At 34.0% G+C, this 21,035-nt stretch overlaps 1 protein-coding gene across 2 annotated transcripts in view; it reads left to right on the plus strand.

Annotated features, from left to right (window-relative positions):
• NFU1 (NFU1 iron-sulfur cluster scaffold) overlaps positions 1-21,035 on the plus strand; it is a 40,078-nt gene that overhangs the window by 14,313 nt on the left and 4,730 nt on the right. For both annotated transcript variants that reach the window (XM_081263800.1, XM_081263801.1), the window contains exons 5-7: positions 2,539-2,653; positions 6,040-6,100; positions 12,147-12,321. In XM_081263800.1, coding sequence (XP_081119926.1) covers positions 2,539-2,653; positions 6,040-6,100; positions 12,147-12,321 — 351 coding nt within the window. The remainder of the gene's footprint in view (positions 1-2,538; positions 2,654-6,039; positions 6,101-12,146; positions 12,322-21,035) is intronic.

Below are 21,035 nucleotides of genomic sequence, written 5' to 3' on the forward strand. Positions count from 1 at the left end.
CCCAAAAAATTTCAAATGAAGTTTACATCTTACATTTCTCAATTATTTAAAAGAATTTTCAGATTGAAGTTAAGTATAGTCTAGATCTAATTATAATCCAGATGTCCAATTTTTCAAAAGAAAACTTGAGCCTCAACAGATTAGATGCAGTGTCCAAGATTATATAGCTGCCTTATAGCAGGACTCAGCCTTGGCAAGATAGTAAAAATAATACCTGGAAGCCTAAATTCTAATTCTTATCTTAAATTAGTAGAGTCGGAAGAGAAGCAAATAAATAGATATTAAAAAATAAAAAAATTTGTTCATACAAATTACACAAGTACATATCTTGTAAAAACAAATAAATTGTACATGCATATGTTAGATGCCAGGATATAAATGCTACTTTGAAAGGTGATATATATTCATTCATTCTGTTGATTTATGAAACAAGTTACATATATGTATGCATATGTACAATTCCACCATCCTTCAGTAATACTTCAGAGTTTGATAGAATAATCGACTGTATAATTGTAGCACTTAATTAACCTCTAGATATCACAAAATTAAGCCAAATTTGCTACCCTTTTCTAACTCATGCTAGAAAGGGCTATTCCATTAGTATGTCTACTAGGTTAATAGGAAATTAAATATTGAAATTTGAACAACATGTCCTTTTAAATCTGGTAATTGATGTATGTATACTGCACTGAATCACTTAACCTAATAGTATGTCAAAATTAAAAATATTTGCTAAATTCTCCTTAAGCAATTTGAAAAGATTACTCTGGTTTTTAAATTTTATTTATTTATTTATTTGTACTCAGTATTGAAGCTGGGGATGCTTTACCACTGAGCCACATCCCCAGCCTATTTTTATTTTTTATTTTGAGACAGGTCTCACTAAGTTGCTGAGAGCCTCACTAAGTTTCTAAGGCTGGTCTTGAACTCCTCCTGTCTCAGCCTCCTGAGTCTCTGGGATTACAGAGTTGCACCACCAAGAACCTGGCTCTACTCTGAGTTTTTGATGTGCCTTGAACGTGAACATACTAAGTCCACTATTCTCTTGTAGCTATTTGTGTATTAGGAGAAATATGATTTTCCTCCTTGGGAGCAATTCCAGTGGTTATGTGTATTCTTGCAAATATTCAATTGTAAAATGTTTTCATCTACAGTTTAAAATATTCTAAATTCCAAGAAAGCCCTTTCTTGACCATCTTCAAGTGACATTCCAGGGGGTTTCATGCACATTAGGCAAGCATTCTGCCACTGAGCTACATTTCCAGGCCCTGATCTCTTTTCTTCCGATACCTTTCTCATTATTGACTACACATTTACCTGGTATCTGCAGTGATCACCTGTTTCCCTTTCTGATTTGTAATTGATAATAAGTTTCTTTACATATCATTTGCTATTTTTTCTGAATGTATATGTGTATTTGCAGCTTATATGCTACTTTTTTTCTTATTCAGATAATTTCAGAATATTTTTCTTTTTATTACTAATATTTCTCTACTCAGTACAGCCTATTATTTACTGAAGATCTGTGAGAACATTCTCTTCTATCTTCCAAATAATTCATTAAAATATAAACAAGAACTAGTTTATTTTCTCAACCACTGGACATCTCACTTTTTTAAAAATCTTTTTTGGTACTGGGTATTGAACTCAGAGGCATTCTGCCACTGAGCCACATCTGCATCCCTATTTTGTATTTTATTTAGAGACGGGTCTCACTCAGTTGCTGAGCACCCCGATTTTGCTGAGACTGGCTTTGAAATCGTGATCCTCCTGTCTCAGTCTCCTGAACCCCTGGGATTATAGGTGTCCACTACTGCACCTGGCCAATTTTATTTTTATATCCACAGCAGCCAATGTCTTTTACCTTTTCTTTATTGTCTCTAAATTGATTCTTAATCCACAATAAATATATCCCTTTTATCCTTTTTATCCCATATTGACTTAATTTTTAATAGTATTCAAGCATAGATTGTAGCTAACAGCATCCTAAGAGTTTAGACTATATTTAATAGGTTCTCCTTAAGAGCTTTCCTTTAAAAAACTAGAACAGACCAGGTGTGGTCCACAAGTCCTCTAATAGATAGCCATGGTTCTACAGTTACATCATTGCACTTCTATAATATTCTGTAAGTATACATTTAAATTGAAATGTTTGAGTAGTCATAAGATGTTCTGTATATTTGATGAGCAGATATATCATGTTTTTCTCTTAAAGATAGAGAATTCATTCAGTGTTTTAATTCTTTTCATATCATGAAAAAATACTTTTTAATCATTTTAATCATTATCCCCTATGTAGTACAAGCACACTTAAAATTTTGATATGAATGATTGTAGAATATCTTAAAATTGTGTCTTCCGAAAGTCACTTAAGTAAGACTTTAAAGAGGTAGAACTTATATGTATTCTGCAGAAATCAGTGTTGTATATTTTAGGATGTAAATTGGAAAAGATTCTTGAGAGATACAAGGTAGTGTTCTGTATTTGTCTTTGCCCTTGGCTGAAAATGTAGCATTTTCCTTTACATGTTTATAGGAAAATGAAGAATTAGACTGGAATTTACTAAAACCAGATATTTATGCAACAATTATGGACTTCTTTGCATCTGGCTTACCCCTAGTTACTGAGGAAACATCTTCAGGAGAAGCAGGTAACATTACTTATGTTGAGTAATTAATATTTACCTATTTTTAGAATTTTATAATTTGTTCACATTTGCCTTGATTCAGAAGTGATAAGAATACAGATTTTTAAAAAATTTTAAAAGATGTTGATGGATCTTTATTTTATTTATTTATACATGGCAAGCGTTCTACCATTGAGCCACAATCCCAGTCCCAAGAATACAGATTTTTATCATTTAATTTGTTTAGCTCTGCAACCAATACTACAGGGGACAAAACTTCATATGTTTTATTCATCATTTTAAAAAATTTGTGTTTAATTTAATCTATTATACAAAACTATAATTTTCAATTGTAAAAATTTTGTACTCGTAAAAAATAGTATAATGGTCACTATTTTATCCTCCATTCAGATTTAACAAATGTTAACTTTTTGTGTGTGTGTAATGCCAAGGAGCAAACAAATATTAACTTTTTGCCATTGTTGCTTGAGATCCATTTAAAATAAAATATATATAAAAATACAGCTAATGCCCTTAGACTCCCATCTCTTTTTCCTTCCAGATATGTGTGTATAGTTTGTTTTTATATTTTTACAACACACATAAGTCTGAAGGAAATATATAGTATTGTTGTTAGTGGTGGTTTTTAATATTTATTTTTTAGTTGTAGTTGGACACAAGACCTTTATTTTATATGTGGTGCAGAGGATCAAATTCAAAGCCTTGAACGTGCTAGGCAAGCCTCTACCACTGAGCCACAACCCCAACCCCTATAGTATTGGTTTTTGATCCTAAACTATAAGTAACTTATGGTTCACTACAACTTGCCTATTTCATAGAATATAATATTTTTAAAATAAATCCATTTAAAAAAAGTATCATTCTAGTTTATTCATTTTAAGTGCTGGAGAGTATTCCATTATGTGAATAAACTATAGTTAGCTTGTTCCTTATGTTCAAACAAATTGTTTGTACTAATTTCTGTTACAAATATTTCTGGAGTAGCATCCTTATACAAATCCTGGAGAGTTTTTTTAGAGTATGTTCCTAGAAGTGGAATTGCTGTTACCATAAATGCTAATTGACATGCACATGGCTTCTTTTTTTTTTTTTTTTTTTTTTTTTTTTTGTGGTGGTGGTGCTGGGGATCAAACCCAGGGCTTCTTAAATGCTAGGCAAGTGGTCTACCACTGAACTATGCTCCTGGCTCTACATTTGTTTAAAATCAATATGTTAAATATAAAGTATTATCTTTTTAAAATTATATTTCTTGAAGCTGGAGTTGTAGCTCAGAGGAAGAGTGCTCACCTAGCATGCATGAGGCACTGGGTTCAATCCTCAGCGCCACATAAAGATTAAAAAATAAAGGTCTTGTGTCCACCTACAACTAGAAAATAAATGTTTAAAAACAAATAAATAAATAAAATTATATTTCTTTTATTAATACTGAGTGTGAAGGTTTTCATATGTTTATTAGGCACTAAGTTTCCTTGTCAGTAAGTTTCTTGTACTTTGTCAAGTTTTAAAAATTTGAGTCATGTCTTTTTTTTTTTTTTTTTTTTTTTTTGCTGGTACTCAGGATTGAATCCAGGTGTGCTTTATCACTTAGCTACATCCCCACGATTTTTATTTTATTTTTTTATTTTGAGGCAATGTCTCACTAAGTTGGTTAGGACCTCATTAGGTTGCTGAGGCTGGCTTCAAGCTTGTGATCCTCCTGCCTCTGCCTCCTGAGCCACTGGGATTACAGGCGTGCACCACCATGCCCAGCTAAGTCATGTCTTTTTGATACTGATTTAAGCAGAATTTTTAAAAATTTGGGGGGCATTAATTCTTTGTTATGTATATTCATGACATATAACTTCTTCCTAACCGTAGCTGGGATGTAGCTCAATGGTAGAGCTCATACTTAAATTTCATCCCCAGCACTGAAAAAAAGAAGACATCATAAACAAAGTAAAGAAGACCTGCCACATTTTTGGTTTTGTTTTAATTTGCTTGGGGTTAAACCCAGGGCCTCATGCATTCATGCACTTTACTACTGAGCTGCATTTTGAGCTCCTGGCTGTGTTATTGATGAATAAATATACAAAGTGTATATCAACTTGAGAGTGATTTGACTACATCTAATTAAATTAAATTAAAGTACAAACCTAGGTCTGGGAATTTAGCTCAGTGGTAGAGGGATTATAGAGCAATGCATGTGTTATTGATGAATAAATATACAAAGTGTATATCAACTTGAGAGTGATTTGACTACATCTAATTTAATTAAATTAAAGTACAAACCTAGGTCTGGGAATTTAGCTCAGTGGTAGAGGGATTATAGAGCAATGCATGTCGAATGATCTCTTCTGTGTCAATTTACATATATAAATGTAAATGTGTCCTAGAAGAATTTACACCAAACTAGACAGTGACTGTGAAATGGATGATGATGAATGAAACTTAGGTTTGCTGATGAAAGAGACTTTCAACTTTATTTATATATATATATAAATAAAGTATTTATATTTTGGGGTATTTAAATATAAATAATAATTAATATTAAATAACATTAACTTTGGGTACCAAAATACCCAAAATACCCAAAGTTAATGTTATTTAATATTAATTATTATTTATAGAGTTTCCAGGAATCTAATGTTTGTTATAGTATAATATGAATTTTCTGCATTTTTGGTTTTCCCACAGGTAACTAAATTTCTCTCACAAAGGTGAAAAACTCATAGAAAGGCATGAATGAAGATTAGTATAACTCTACAAAATAAAGCAAAAACAAAATTGAAACAAAATGAAAAACCAACTTTTTACTCAGATTTATACAATGTCAGAAATTTCTAGGGCTGTGGTTGTGGCTCAGTGGTAGAGTACTCGCCTGGCATTTATGAAACACTGGGTTTGATCCTCAGCACCATATAAAAATAAAAATAAAGATATTGTGTCCACCTAAAACTAAAAAAGAAATTTCTAAAAGGCTTTTATATTAAGTGTGATTATATTTTTGAAAATCACTAAATTGAAAAGCTGAAGATGTAACTTATAAAATAGATATGCTTTTTTTGTCTCAAAATTCAGATAATCTATATTCTCGGCTACTTCCATCTACTTTCAAGAATGATAAAAGTTTTCAAATTTACTGGCGCAAAAATCAAGTCCTAACATAATTAGCAGATCAAGGTATTTCAGTGTACTTGACACTAAATGTTGAATTGATCAGTATACTTAATTTTTCTTTAGAGAACCAAATGAATGATTCTCTTTCTTTTTGTTCAAAATCAACTATGTCACATTACCAAGTTACATGTTTTTAATGATCCATGAATTTAAAATCATGCTGTTTTAATACTTGTACCTGCATGGATACTAAATTTCTACTATTGATTTTTTTAAAACTCAATTGTTTCTAGGTTCTGAAGAAGATGATGAAGTTGTGGCAATGATTAAGGAATTGTTAGACACTAGAATACGGTATGTACTCTTCTCCCACCTGAATTCAAATGCTGCAGAGGCCATTTTTTATTTTAGAAATGTACTTTTAATTGTCCATGAGATTATAGTAGAGTTCAAAATTAAGTATAAGTGCCAGGTACTGTGGTGCACATCTATAAGCTCAGTGACTTGGGGTGCTGATGCAGGAGGATTGCAAGTTTGAGGTGAACCTCAACAATTTGGTAAGGCCCTAAGCAGCTTAGTGAGACCCTGTCTCATAGTAAAAATTAAAAAGGGCTGGGAATGTGGTTCAGTTGTTGAACACTCCTGGGTTAAATCTCCATACCAAAAAGAAAAGTACAGATTAATGTAAACCACCATAGGCAACCATAACAATTGAACTTAAACCCCATACTAAGTTAAGATTCTTTATATTCACTCAAAAATTTAAAACAATCTATTAAACATTGTGGATGAAGAAATTTCATTCACACCATTTAGGTTTGATGTTGCTATAATCCTCAGATTTCTTAAAAGTTAAAGGACTTAATGTTATTTGGAAGGATTGTGAAGAGAGAAGGAGTACCTGTATTTTAGGCCATAAAGATTAAATTTAAACAAGTAGAGAACAGGGGCTGGGGATGTGGCTGAAGCGGTAGCGTGCTTGCTTGGCATGCATGCGGCCCGGGTTTGATCCTCAACACCACATACAAACAAAGATGTTGTGTCTGCCGAAAACTAAAAAAATAAATATTAAAATTCTCTCTCTCTCTCTCTCTCTCTCTCTCTCTCTCTCTCTCTCTCTCTCTCAAAAAAAAAAAAAAAAAAAAAAAAAAAAACCAAGTAGAGAACAGCAAGTGGCCTGCTACTTTTGCTCATAAAAGGCTAGTAGTTCAAAAAAATTTTTTTTAAATTTATTTGAAGGTATTAGAAAGCTGCCAGAGCAACCAAGATTTGAAATGCCACGATCCTGTTGAGAAAGGAAGCTCACTGCAGCTTTTCTTGGGGCATTTGCTGGTTCTTGGTATAAAGCCAGGTATAAGAAGCCGGGCAGAGACAGTTGCTAAGAAACAGGGAAGCTATTGAGTTTCTAGAAAATTTGTTTAGATAAGACAAAAATTAAAATTTTAGGTTACCAGTGAAGTCTTGATTTGAAGGGTCAAGATCCCAGAGAACAGGGACACTAAGGAAAGTAAGTTCTATGTAGTTAATAACAATGTATTGTGTTTTTGAAAATCACTAAGAGTAGATTTTTAAAATTTTTTTAAATTTTTTTTTGTTGTAGATGGACACAATGCCTTTATTTAATTAATTTTTTTTTTAATGTGGTGCTGAGGATTGAACACAGTGCCTCACACATGCTAGGCAAGTGCTCTACCACTGAGCCACAACTTTAGCCCCCGAGAGTAGATTTTAAGTATTCCCACCACAAGTATGATGTGAGGCATGTGTTAGTTATCTTGAGTTAGCCATTCTGCATTGTATACATATTTCAAAACATCATGTTGTAAACTATAAACATATGTACACTTCATCAACTAAAAATAACTAACTTAAAATAGTAGAAGTAAACCTAACACTCAGGTTCTTCCTGGATGGTACCTGCTCATTCTTAGCTGTGTAAGGTAGAGGCTAAGAAATCAAATAAAAGGCAGTTGGGAAGCAGAGTTAGGGCAGTTTTATAGTGCTGGAGTAGGAACAAAGACTGTGGTTTAGGATGTGAGCTTCAAGAAATATTTAGACTCTTGATTGGGCTTTTGTATATGTGTATGTGTGTGTGGTGCTGGGAATTGAGCCCAGGGCATCAGGCATGCTGGGCCAGTACCTTACCACTGAGCTACAACCCCAGTCCTTGGTTGGGCTTCTGGGAAAACTAGAGCCTTGAAATGGGGCAAACCATGCTTACAGAACTGTAGTCTAGTATTGAATTAGTTTAATTCTATTAGACTGAGATGTTGCTGGAAAATATGATGAGTCCTTTCTGATATAATATAATCCTGAGTTGCTAGTATCCATCATTCAGTCAAAAATTACTAGATATACCTTGAAACCAGACCAAGAAGAAATAAAACAAAAAATTTAAAAAAAACCAAATATGTCAAGATCATTGTATTGTCTTGAACAACTAATAAAAAAAACAGTAGATAACTCTAATATCTAGATAACCTAGATATTAGAATTATCTACTGGTTTGAACTGAGGGCTTTACTCAGGCTAGGCAAATGCTTTACCACTGAGCTACACCCCCACGTCTTATAAATTAAATTTTATTTTATTTTGGTGCTAGGTATTGAACTCAGAGGCAGTTTATCATTGAGCCACATACTCAACCCTTTCTGAGACAGGGTCTTGATAAGTTGCTGAGGCTGCCCTTAAACTTGCGATCCTTCTGCCTCAGCCTTCTGAGTTACTGGGATTACAGGTGTGTACCGGCATGTATGGGCTCAAACTTTTTAAAAATATTTTGGTTTGAGATAGAGTCTCCTAAATTTCCCAAGCTAGCCTCAAACTTACATCCTCCTGCCTCAACCTCCCAAGTGGCTGGGATTACAGGTGTGCATCACCATATCCAGCTGAATTTGTTCATTACATTAATGAGCAAAGACAATTTAAAATGTTTTTATTAAGAATCTTTTCAAAAAATGTGGATGTGTAACCGATGTGATTCTGCAATCTGTATTTGGGGTAAAAATGGGAGTTCATAACCCACTTGAATCTAATGTATGAAATATGATATGTCAAGAGCTTTGTAATGTTTTGAACAACCAATAAAAAAAAGGAAAAAAAAAGAATCTTTTCAATGTCATGTACAACCAGAAGAATGAGAAGTTGTACTCCATTTTATGTATGATGTATCAAAATGCTTTCTACTGTCATGTATAACTAATTAGAACAAATAAAAAAAGAATAAAAGAACCTTTTCAAACTTACACAAAAAGTACAGGAAAGTGGAGAAAGTAGCATACCATTAGTGATTTCTTTGGGGGCTTTAAAAATTATCCATGGAATGACCATCCCTTGTTGCATTACAAATATTTTAAGACACACCTTACATTGTTAATATGTTAATCTTATCAACTGAATAACTTCTTTTCATTTTTAAAGGATGTAGAAATTAAGTTTTGCAAGATGAAAATAATTTTAGAGACTGGCTGCACAATAATGTGAACTAAACTTAAAAATGGTTAAACATAAAAAATGAATTTCATGTGAATTTAGACACTTTTTAAAAAATTTCAGTGCTAGGGATCAAATGCAGGGCTTTACATATGTTCAGCAAGTGTTCTACCACTGACCTACATTCCCCAGCTCCATAACCACAATTTTTATTTTTTTGGTGTATTATAATTATACATAATAGATTCATTGTACATATTTATACATGCACACAATATAACAAATATAATTTGATCAGTTTTATTCCCTAGTACTTACCTTTTGCCACAGTCCGGCTGCAGGGTGACGAGCAACTTGTGTAGACTGATACAGCAGGAGTGGGAGCCGTTTATTGTAGGACCGAAGCAGTATTTATACATTCCACACAGCTTATCTTAATTAGCATAAACTAGATACATCAGTCAACCAATAAGGAATCTCCACACTTAATGGCTCGCTGATGTTACTTCACAAACCACTCCCTCTGGCAATATGCCAGGCGCCATCCAGACTTGTTTACAGACTCTAACATTTGCCAGGCGCCATCCAGACTTGTTTACAGACTCTAACACCTTTTCCCTTTCCTCCTGATTCCCTTCCTTTTACTAGTCTCCCTTCTGTTTTCATGAGACCCTACCCACCCACCTGTTTTTTCCTTTTTTTTAACCCTAGCTTCTGCATATGAGAGGAAACATAGGACACTTAACTTTCTGAGTTTGGCTTATTTCCCTTAACATAATGCTCTCAAGTTACTTCTGTTTTCTTGGAAATGGCATAATTTCATTCTTCTTTATAGCTGAATTAACTTCATTAAACTCCATTAAGAGAGAGAAAGTAAAAAGATGTAAAAATCTATAGAATTCAAAAAATGAATAAGAGAAAGCCAAACAGATATCAGACAAAATATGCCTTACAGCTTAAAACATTACTATACATAAAGAGAGATCTTTAATTTCTATCAGGAATATATACTAACCTAAAACTCTAATAACATGTTCTCAAAATAAATGAAGAATATCTGACAAAACAAAAGGAGACATACCTCACAATCATGATGGGAGACTAACACTGTTCTCTGGGTAGCAAATAGAACAACACAAAAAATAATCAGTTAAGATATGAGAGTTTCAAACACAAGATTAGCAAAAACTTTGCCCAAATTGTTGACATATATAGAATGCTGCACTCAACAGAAATATTTATTCTTTTCACGTGTACAGGGGACATGTACTAAAACAGACTACATGAGGGATCATGAAGCAACCCTTAACAGATTTCAAGGATTGAAATCATTGAAAATATTGGGGGGTTTGTGGGTCTTTTTTTTTCCTGGGGATTGAACCCAATGCCTTGTGCATGCTAAGTACATGCTGTACCACTGAGCTACACTCCAGCCTGAGAATATCGTTTATTGACTGCATTAGGATTAAATTAGACATCAGTTACTAAAACATAATGGCAAAACCTCCATGTATTTGGAAACTAAGCAGTGCTTTTCAAAAAGACATGTGGATTGGGCTGGGGCTGCCCCTCAGTGGTAGAACAAAAGAAAATAGGTACATAAAATTGAGAAAAAAAAAACTATATCAGACTGCAGTAAAATTATGACTTTTTCTTCATCAGAAATGTAATTTACAGTGAAAAGACAAAATACAGAATAGAAGATAATTATATATTATATATGTATAATATATATAATATATAATTATATATAATAGAAGATAATTATAATTTATGACAGGATATATAAAGATCTACAAATTGGCAAGAAAAACATAATCAGAAATTGGAGTAGGCATCTTACAGAAGACAATAACCAAATGGTTACTAAACATGAAAAAAGTGTTTTAAACTTAAACCACAATGAAATAGCACTAAAATCCACTAGAATGGTTAAAATGATGGACATTAGCTGGTGGGAAAGTTTAAAATAGTGTCTTTCAGTGTCTACTAAATACTTACACTCTTGACCCAGCAATTTTGCCTTTGGGTATGTTCCAAAAGACATTTAAAAGAATCTTCATAGGTATACTATTTATAAAAGCCAAAAATTGGTATTAACCCAAATGTCCATCAACATTAGAATGGATAATAAATTCTAGCATATTAACTTAATGGAAAACCATGCAGCAATGAGATTGAATAAACTGCTACTATACTAAACATGAATGAATCTCACAAAGAGAAAAAGAAGCCAGATACAAAAGAATAAAATCTCTGTGATTTAAAATAGAATTTATAGGACTGGGGATGTGGCCCAGTGGCAGAGCACTTGCCTAGCATGTGTGAGGCCCTGGGTTCAATGTCTACCTCTGCAAAAAAAAAAAAAACCTTATAAATTATAAAGCTGAATAACAGGTAAAACTAATCAGTGGCAACAGCAATTAGAATAGTGGTTAAATTTGGTTAGGAGAGCAATTAGAAGTAAAGGGGAACTTCTAGGACACCAGTGTTCTGATTCTTGGTCTGGGTGGTAGTTACAAATTATGTGTTTATTTTGTGAAAATTTGTTGAATTGTACATACATGATTTATGCATTTTCTGTATTAATGTTATATTTCAATGAAAAGTTTTCCTGAAGAAAAACCAGAAGCCTCCTCCTTTGTCAAAGACGTGAACAGGTCTATCTTAAGTCATCACAATACTTACTAGGAAATTTCACATTTTAAATGCTTAAAGTTTATTAATAAGCAGCAAAATTAGATGTAATGAGTAAATATTTGTTATGAATGAATTTTGGCATTTTATTTGCAAGTTTAAAAAATTAAAACTAGAAATAAGACTTAACTACAATTATTATTAACTATTGTAAAAGTTACTCTAACTTTGTGAACTTTACCAATATAAAATCTTAGTCTAAGCTGTATTAAATTTTTCCAGTAAAAATTTCTGTTCTTTAAGTGTATCACCAATACATCTGTGATCACAGGCCAACTGTGCAGGAAGATGGAGGAGATGTGATCTATAAAGGCTTTGAAGATGGCATTGTACAGCTGAAACTCCAAGGTTCTTGTACTAGCTGTCCCAGTTCAATCATTACTCTGAAAAATGGGATTCAGAACATGCTGCAGTTTTATATTCCGGAAGTAGAAGGTGTAGAACAGGTATTTTGAGAGTTTGGATTTCATTTTAAGATTCATGGGAAAAGAAATCAATGACCTGACTCTTTCTTCAAGGGCAAGATCTTTGCAACTTCTATGACTTAAAAATTTTTTATTTTTTATTCATTTGTTTAATCATTTTATTAGATAAATAAATAAAATTACTTTTATTTTATTAGAGCATTATAGTATTTGGGTTCATTTTGACAAAATCATACATGCATGGCATTTGATTTCAGTCCCCTATTCTTCTTCCTCTACTGATCTTCCTTTCACTTATTTATTTATTTATTTTTATTGGTACTTTCTACATATACATAAAGATGAAATTCCCCAAGGTATATTTATACATGCATATAATGTAATTTTGTTAAAATCATTCCTTATTTCCTTCTCTTTCCTGTCCCTCCTCCCTCCTCCTTCCTCTTCATCTCCTTCTATTCCACTGATCTTCCTTATATCTTTATGATATTCAATCCCAGCCCCCATCTTCTTTTCCTTATTTTGTTCTAGCTTCCACATAGGAGAAAAAGCATTCAACCCTTGGTTTTCTGTTGTGGCTTATTTTACTTAGCATGATTTTCTCCATTTTCATGCATTTACTGGCAGATTATTTTATCCTTCCTTATGGCTGAGTAAAACTCCTTTGTGTGTGTGTATGTGTATGTGTGTATGTGTGTGTGTGTGTGTGTGTGTGTGTGTGTGTGTGTGTATTTGGACATCTGAGTTGATTCCATAATTTGGCAATTGTTAATTGTGCTACTGTAGACATTGAAGTGGCTGTATTGCTTTAGTATGCTGATTTTTAGTTCTGTTGAATAAATACTAAAGAGAGGAAGAGCTGGGTCATATGTGGTTCCATTCCTAGTTTTTTTTTTTTTTTTTTGCTATCATTTGTTGATATTTTATTTTATTTTTTTTATTGGTTGTTCAAAACATTACATAGTTCTTGATATATCATATTTCACACTTTGATTCAAGTGGGTTATGAACTCCCATTTTTACCCCGTATACAGATTGCAGAATCACATCAGTTACACTTCCACTAATTTACATATTGACATACTCATGTCTGTTGTATTCTGCTGCCTTTCCTATCCTCTACTATCCCCCCTCCCCTCCCCTCCCCTCCCCTCTTTTCTCTCTACCCCCTCTACTGTAATTCATTTCTCCCCCTTGTATTATTTTTCCCTTTCCCCTCACTTCCTCTTGTATGTAATTTTGTATAACCCTGAGGGTCTCCTTCCATTTCCAAGCAATTTCCCTTCTCTCTCCCTTTCCCTCCCACCTCTCATCCCTGTTTAATGTTAGTCATCTTCTCATGCTCTTCTTCCCTACTCTGTTCTTAGTTACTCTCCTTATATGAAAGAAGACATTTGACATTTGTTTTTTAGGGATTGGCTAGCTTCACTTAGCATAATCTGCTCTAATGCCATCCATTTCCCTCCAAATTCTATGATTTTGTCATTTCTTATTGCAGAGTAATACTCCATTGTGTATAAATGCCACATTTTTTTAATCCATTCATCTATTGAAGGGCTTCTAGGTTGGTTCCACAATCTTGCTATCGTGAATTGTGCTGCTATGAACATCGATGTAGCAGTGTCCCTGTAGCATGCTGTTTTTAGGTCTTTAGGGAATAGACCCAGAAGGGGAATAGCTGGGTCAAATGGTGGTTCCATTCCCAGCGTTCCAAGAAATCTCCATACTGCTTTCCAAATTGGCTGCACCAATTTGCAGTCCCACCAACAATGTACAAGTGTACCCTTTTCCCCACATCCTCACCAGCACTTGTTGTTGTTTGACTTCATAATGGCTGCCAATCTTACTGGAGTGAGATGATATCTTAGGGTAGTTTTGATTTGCATTTCTCTGACTGCTAGAGATGGTGAGCATTTTTTCATGTACTTGTTAATTGATTGTATGTCCTCCTCTGAGAAGTGTCTGTTTAGGTCCGTGGCCCATTTGTTGATTGGGTTATTTGTTATCTTATTGTCTAATTTTTTGAGTTCTTTATATACTCTGGATATTAGGGCTCTATCTGAAGTGTGAGGAGTAAAGATTTGTTCCCAGGATGTAGGCTCCCTATTTACCTCTCTTATTGTTTCTCTTGCTGAGAAAAAACTTTTTAGTTTGAGCAAGTCCCATTTGTTGATTCTAGATATTAATTCTTGTGCTATGGGTGTCCTATTGAGGAATTTGGAGCCCGACCCCACAGTATGTAGGTCGTAGCCAACTTTATCTTCTATCAGATGCCTTGTCTCTGATTTGATATCAAGCTCCTTGATCCATTTTGAGTTAACTTTTGTGCATGGCGAGAGAAAGGGATTCAGTTTCATTTTGTTGCATATGGATTTCCAGTTTTCCCAGCACCATTTGTTGAAGATGCTATCCTTCCTCCATTGCATGCTTTTAGCCCCTTTATCAAATATAAGAAAGTTGTAGTTTTGTGGGTTGGTTTCTGTGTCCTCTATTCTGTACCATTGGTCCACCCACCTGTTTTGGTACCAATACCATGCTGTTTTTGTTACTATTGCTCTGTAGTATAGTTTGAAGTCTGGTATCGCTATACCACCTGATTCACACTTCCCGCTTAGCATTGTTTTTGCTATTCTGGGTCTTTTATTTTTCCATATGAATTTCATGATTGCTTTCTCTATTTCTACAAGAAATGCCATTGGGATTTTGATTGGCATTGCATTAAACCTATAGAGAACTTTTGGTAATATCGCCATTTTTTTTTTAAAGAGAGAGTGAGAGAGGAGAGAGAGAGAGAGAGAGAGAGAGAATTTTTTTTTTAATATTTATTTTTTAGTTCTCGGTGGACACAACATCTTTGTTGGTATGTGGTGCTGAGGATCGAACCCGGGCCGCACGCACGCCAGGCGAGCGCGCTACCGCTTGAGCCACATCCCCAGCCCCAATATCGCCATTTTGATGATGTTAGTTCTGCCTATCCATGAACAGACTATATTTTTCCATCTTCTAAGAACTTCTTCAATTTCTCTCTTTAGGGTTCTGTAGTTTTCATTGTATAAGTCTTTCACCTCTTTTGTTAGGTTGATTCCCAAGTATTTTATTATTTTTGAGGATATTGTGAATGGAGTAGTTGTCCTCATTTCCGTTTCAGAGGATTTGTCGCTGATATACAGGAATGCATTTGATTTATGCGTGTTGATTTTATATCCTGCCACTTTGCTGAATTCATTTATTAGCTCTAATAGTTTCTTTGTAGACCCTTTTGGGTCTTCTAGGTATAGAATCATGTCATCTGCAAATAGTGATAATTTAAGTTCTTCTTTTCCTATTTTTATGCCTTTAATTTCTTTCGTCTAATTGCTCTGGCCAGTGTTTCGAGAACTATGTTGAACAGAACTGGTGAGAGAGGGCATCCCTGTCTTGTTCCAGATTTTAGAGGGAATGCCTTCAATTTTTCTCCATTCAGAATGATGCTAGCCTGAGGCTTAGCATAGATTGCTTTTACAATGTTGAGGTATGTTCCTGTTATCCCTATTTTTTCGAGAGTTTTGAACATAAAGGGATGCTGTACTTTGTCGAATGCTTTTTCCGCATCTATCGAGATGATCATATGGTTCTTATCTTTAAGTCTATTGATGTGGTGAATAACATTTATTGATTTCCGTATATTGAACCAGCCTTGCATCCCAGGGATGAATCCTACTTGATCATGGTGTACAATTTTTTTGATATGATTTTGTATCCGATTCGCCAGAATTTTATTGAGGATTTTTGCATCTAGGTTCATTAGAGATATAGGTCTGTAGTTTTCTTTCTTTGAAGTGTCTTTGTCTGGTTTAGGAATCAGGGTGATGTTGGCCTCGTAGAATGAATTTGGAAATTCTCCCTCTTTTTCTATTTCCTGAAATAGCTTGAAAAGTATTGGTATTAGTTCCTCTTTAAAGGTTTTGTAAAACTCTGCTGTATACCCATCCGGTCCTGGGCTTTCTTAGTTGGTAATCTTTTGATGGTTTCTTCTATTTCCTCAATTGATATTGGTCTGTTTAGGTTGTCTATATCCTCCTGTCTCAATCTGGGCAGATCATATGACTTAAGAAATTTATCGATGCCTTTACTATCTTCTATTTTATTGGAGTATAAGGATTCAAAATAATTTTTGATTATCTTCTGTATTTCTGAAGTGTCTGTTGTGATATTGACTTTTTCATCCCGTATGCTAGTAATTTGAGTTCTCTCTCTTCTTCTCTTCGTTAGCATGGCTAAGGGTCTGTCGATCTTATTTATTTTTTCAAAGAACCAACTTTTAGTTTTATCAATTTTTTCAATTGTTTCTTTTGTTTCGATTTCATTAATTTCAGCTCTGATTTTAATTATTTCTTGCCTTCTACTTCTTTTGCTGTTGTTTTGCTCTTCTTTTTCTAGGATTTTGAGATGAAGTATGAGATCATTTATTCATTGGTTTTTTCTTTTTTTAAGGAATGAACTCCATGCAATGAATTTTCCTCTTAGAACTGCTTTCAATGTGTCCCATAGATTCCGATATGTTGTGTCTGTGTTTTCATTTATCTCTAAGAATTTTTTTTTTTAAAGGAATTTCTTTCTTTTTTTTTTTTTAAAGAGAGAGAGAGAGAGAGAGAGAGAGAGAGAGAGAGAGAATTTTTAATATTTATTTTTTTTTAGTTCTCGGCGGACACAACATCTTTGTTGGTATGTGGTGCTGAGGATCGAACCCGGGCCGCACGCATGCCAGGCGAGCGTGCTACCGCTTGAGCCACATCCCCAGCCCCTCTAAGAATTTTTTAATTTCCTCCTTAATGTCTTCTATAACCCATTGATCATTCAGTAACCTATTGTTCATTCTCCAAGTGATGCATGATTTTTCCTTCCTTCTTTTATCGTTGATTTTCAGTTTCATTCCATTATGGTCAGATAAGATGCATGGTATTATCTCTACTCCTTTATATTTTCTAAGAGTTGCCCTGTGACATAATATATGATCTATTTTTGAGAAGGATCCATGTGCTGCTGAGAAAAAAGTGTAACTGCTTGATGTTGGGTGGTATATTCTATATATGTCAATTAAATGTAGGTTGTTAATTGTGTTATTGAGTTCTATAGTTTCCTTATTCAACTTTTGTTTGGAAGATCTGTCCAGTGGTGAGAGAGGTGTGTTGAAGTCTCCCATGATTATTGTATGGTGGTCTATTAGACTCTTGAACTTGAGAAGAGTTTATTTGATGAATATAGCTGCACCATTGTTTGGGGCATATATATTTATGATTGTTATGTCTTGTTGGTGTATGGTTCCCTTGAGCAGTATGTAGTGTCCCTCTTTATCCCTTTTGATTAACTTTGGCTTGAAATCTATTTTATTTGATATGAGTCCCATTTGTTGATTCTAGTTGTTAACTCTTGCGCTATGGGTGTCCTATTGAGGAATTTGGAGCCCGACCCCACAGTATGTAGATCATAGCCAACTTTTTCTTCTATCAGACGCCGTGTCTCTGATTTAATATCAAGCTCCTTGATCCATTTTGAGTTAACTTTTGTGCATGGCAAGAGAAAGGGATTCAGTTTCATTTTGATGCAAATGGATTTCCAGTTTTCCCAGCACCATTTGTTGAAGATGCTATCCTTCCTCCATTGCATGCTTTTAGCCCCTTTATCAAATATAAGATAGTTGTAGTTTTGTGGATTGGTTACTGTGTCCTCTATTCTGTACCATTGGTCCACCCGCCTGTTTTGGTACCAGTACCATGCTGTTTTTGTTACTATTGCTCTGTAGTATAGTTTGAAGTCTGGTATCGCTATACCGCCTGATTCACACTTCCTGTTTAGCATTGTTTTTGCTATTCTGGGTCTTTTATTATTCCATATGAATTTCATGATTGTTTTATGGTTTTTTGAGTTCTTTATACTCTGGATAGTGTCCCCTATCAGAGGAGTAGCTGGCCAAGATTTTCTCCCATTCTGTATATTCTCCCTTTATGTTCTTAATCACTTCCTTTATTGTGCAAAAGCTTTTAATTTGGTGGCATCCCACTTATTGATTCTTGGTTTTATTTCCTGAGCTTTAGGAGTCTTGCTGAGGAAGTCAGTGCCTGCACACCTATATGATGGAGTATTGACCCAATGTTTTCTTCTAGCAGTTGCAAGGTTTCTGGTCTAATTCCTGAAGATTTGATCCATTTCAATTTGAATTTTGTACAAAGTGTGAGAGAGGAATCTAATTTCATTCTTCTACAGTAGGATATCCAGTTTTCCCAGTATCATTTGTTAAAAAGACTATCTTTTCTCTAGCGTATATTTTTGGCACCTTTGTCAAGTATGTGAGATGGCTGTAAGTATGTGGGTTTTTTTCCTGTATTTTCTATTCTTTTTCGCTGGTCTTCATGTCTATTTTGTTTCTGATGCCATGCTGTTTTTGTTACTATAGCTCTGTGGTATAATTTGAGATCAGGTGTTGTCCTACATCATTTTTCTTGTTCAGAATTGTTTTGGCTAATCTAGGTTTTTTCTTCTTCCAAATAAATTTAAGGACTGTTTTTTCTAGTTCTGTGAAGAATGCCATTGGTATTTTCATGGGGATTGCATTGAATCTGTATATTGCTTTTGGTATTGTGGCCATTTTGATGGTATTAATTCTACCTATCCAAGAACATGGCAGGTCTTTCCATCTTCTAAGATCTTCTTCAGTTTCTTTCGTTGGTGTTCTATAATTTTCATTGTAGAGATCTTTCACCCCCTTGGTTAGATTAATTCCCAAGGTTTTTTTGTTTTGTTTTTTTTCAGGTTTTCTTGATTTCTTTCTCTACAGAATCGTTGGAACATAGGAAAGCTGTTGATGTATAAGTGTTTATTTTTGTACCCTGCTACTTTTCTGAATTAATTTATCAGTTCCTGAAGTCTTTTGGTGAAGTTTTTTGGGTCTTCTTAAATAATAGGATCCTGTCATCAGCAAACAGAGATAGTTTGACTTCTTTTCCTATTTGTATCCTTTTAACTTCTTCTCTTACTCTGGTTAGAATTTTAAGAACTATATTGAAGAGAAGTAGTGAGAATGGACATTGTTGTCTTGTTCCTGGTTTGCTAATATTTAATTTTATATTGGTCTGTAGTTTTCTTTCCTTGTTGTGTCTTTCTCTTGTTTTGGTGTCAGGGCTTTACTAGCTTTATGGAATGTATATGAAGTGTTCCCTCCCTTTAAGTTTCATGGACTATTTTGAGAAATGCTGGTGTTAGTTCTTTAAAGGCTGGTAGAACTCAGCTGGGTATCCATCTGGTTCTGGATTTTTCTTTGTTGGAAGGCTTTTAATTGCTGTTTCAATTTCATTACATGATATTGGTCAGTTTAGGTTTTCTGTATCTTCCTGGTTCAATTAGAGCAGGTCATATGTATCTAGAAATTTGTCATTATCATCTAGATTTTCCAGTTTATTAGAATATACATTTTCAAAATAGTTTCTAATGATCCTCTGGATTTCAGAAGCATCTATGGTGATACCTCCTTTTTCAACTCTAACTTTTTTTTATTTGGATCTTCTCTCTATCTCTTTTTTGGGGCAGGGGATTGACTAAGGGTTTATCAGTGTTATTTATCTTTTTGAGAACCAGATCTGTTGCACTGATCCTGTGTATGTTTTTATTCTCAATTTCATTAATGTCAATTCTGATCTTAATTATTTCCTGTCTTCTACTGAGTTTGGAACTAGTTTATTCTTCCTTTTCTAGGGTCTTGAGCTAGAATATAAATTATTTATTTGGGATTTCTCTATTTTTTTTAATGCAGGTACTCAATGCTATAAATTTTCCTCTTAGAACTGTTTTAATATTGTCCAAAGATTTTATTTTATATCTCTGTTCTAATGTGTTTCTAAGAATTTCTTGATTTCTTCACTTATTTCTTCTGTGTTCCATTTTTCATTTAAAAGAGTATTGTTCAATCTCCCTGTGTTTATGTTGTTTCTATTATTTTTCTTGTTGATTTCTAGTTTCCTTCCATTGTGATCTGATGGGATGCCTGGGATTATATCAACCATTTTGTATTTGCTAAGACTTATACTGTGACCTAGAATATGGTCTGTTTTGGAAAAAATTCCATGAGCTGCTGAAAATAACGTAAATTCAGCTGTTTAGGGGTGAATGTTTTGTAGGTGTCTGTTAGGACCATTTGATTTATAGTATAAAGATGGTAATTTATTGATTGATTTTATGTTTGGATGACTTATCAATTGGTGATAGGGTATGTTGAAATCACCCAATATTATTGTAATGGAGTTTATCTGGGATTTAATGTTAACAAGTATCTATCTCCTTGTTGAACTGTTCCCTGTACCAGGTATAGTGGCCTTCTTTGTCTCTTCTGATGAATTTTTGCTTGAAATCTGCTTTGTTAGATATAAGACTAGCTACTCCTGTTTGTTTTGGGACTCATTTGGGTGAAATATGTTATTTTCCATCTTTTTACCTTCATCCTGTGGGTATCTTTGCCTGTGAGGTAAGTTTCTTGCAAACAGCATATTGTTGGATCCTGTTTGTTTATTGATTCTGCAAATCTTGGTCTTTTAATTGGGGAGCTGAGACCATTTACATTCAATGTTATTATGGATATTTGTAGTTTTCTGCCATTTTAATTCATTTGCTATAATTAATTCAGTCTTGATTTTTGGTTATTCTTCTAGTGCTCTTCATCTTAAAATTCATTATTTTAGAAGTTAACTTTGGTGTCTACCGTGTAA

Source organism: Spermophilus citellus (genome assembly GCF_964194105.1).
Source record: "Spermophilus citellus genome assembly, chromosome: 13".
Lineage (NCBI taxonomy): Eukaryota > Metazoa > Chordata > Mammalia > Rodentia > Sciuridae > Spermophilus > Spermophilus citellus.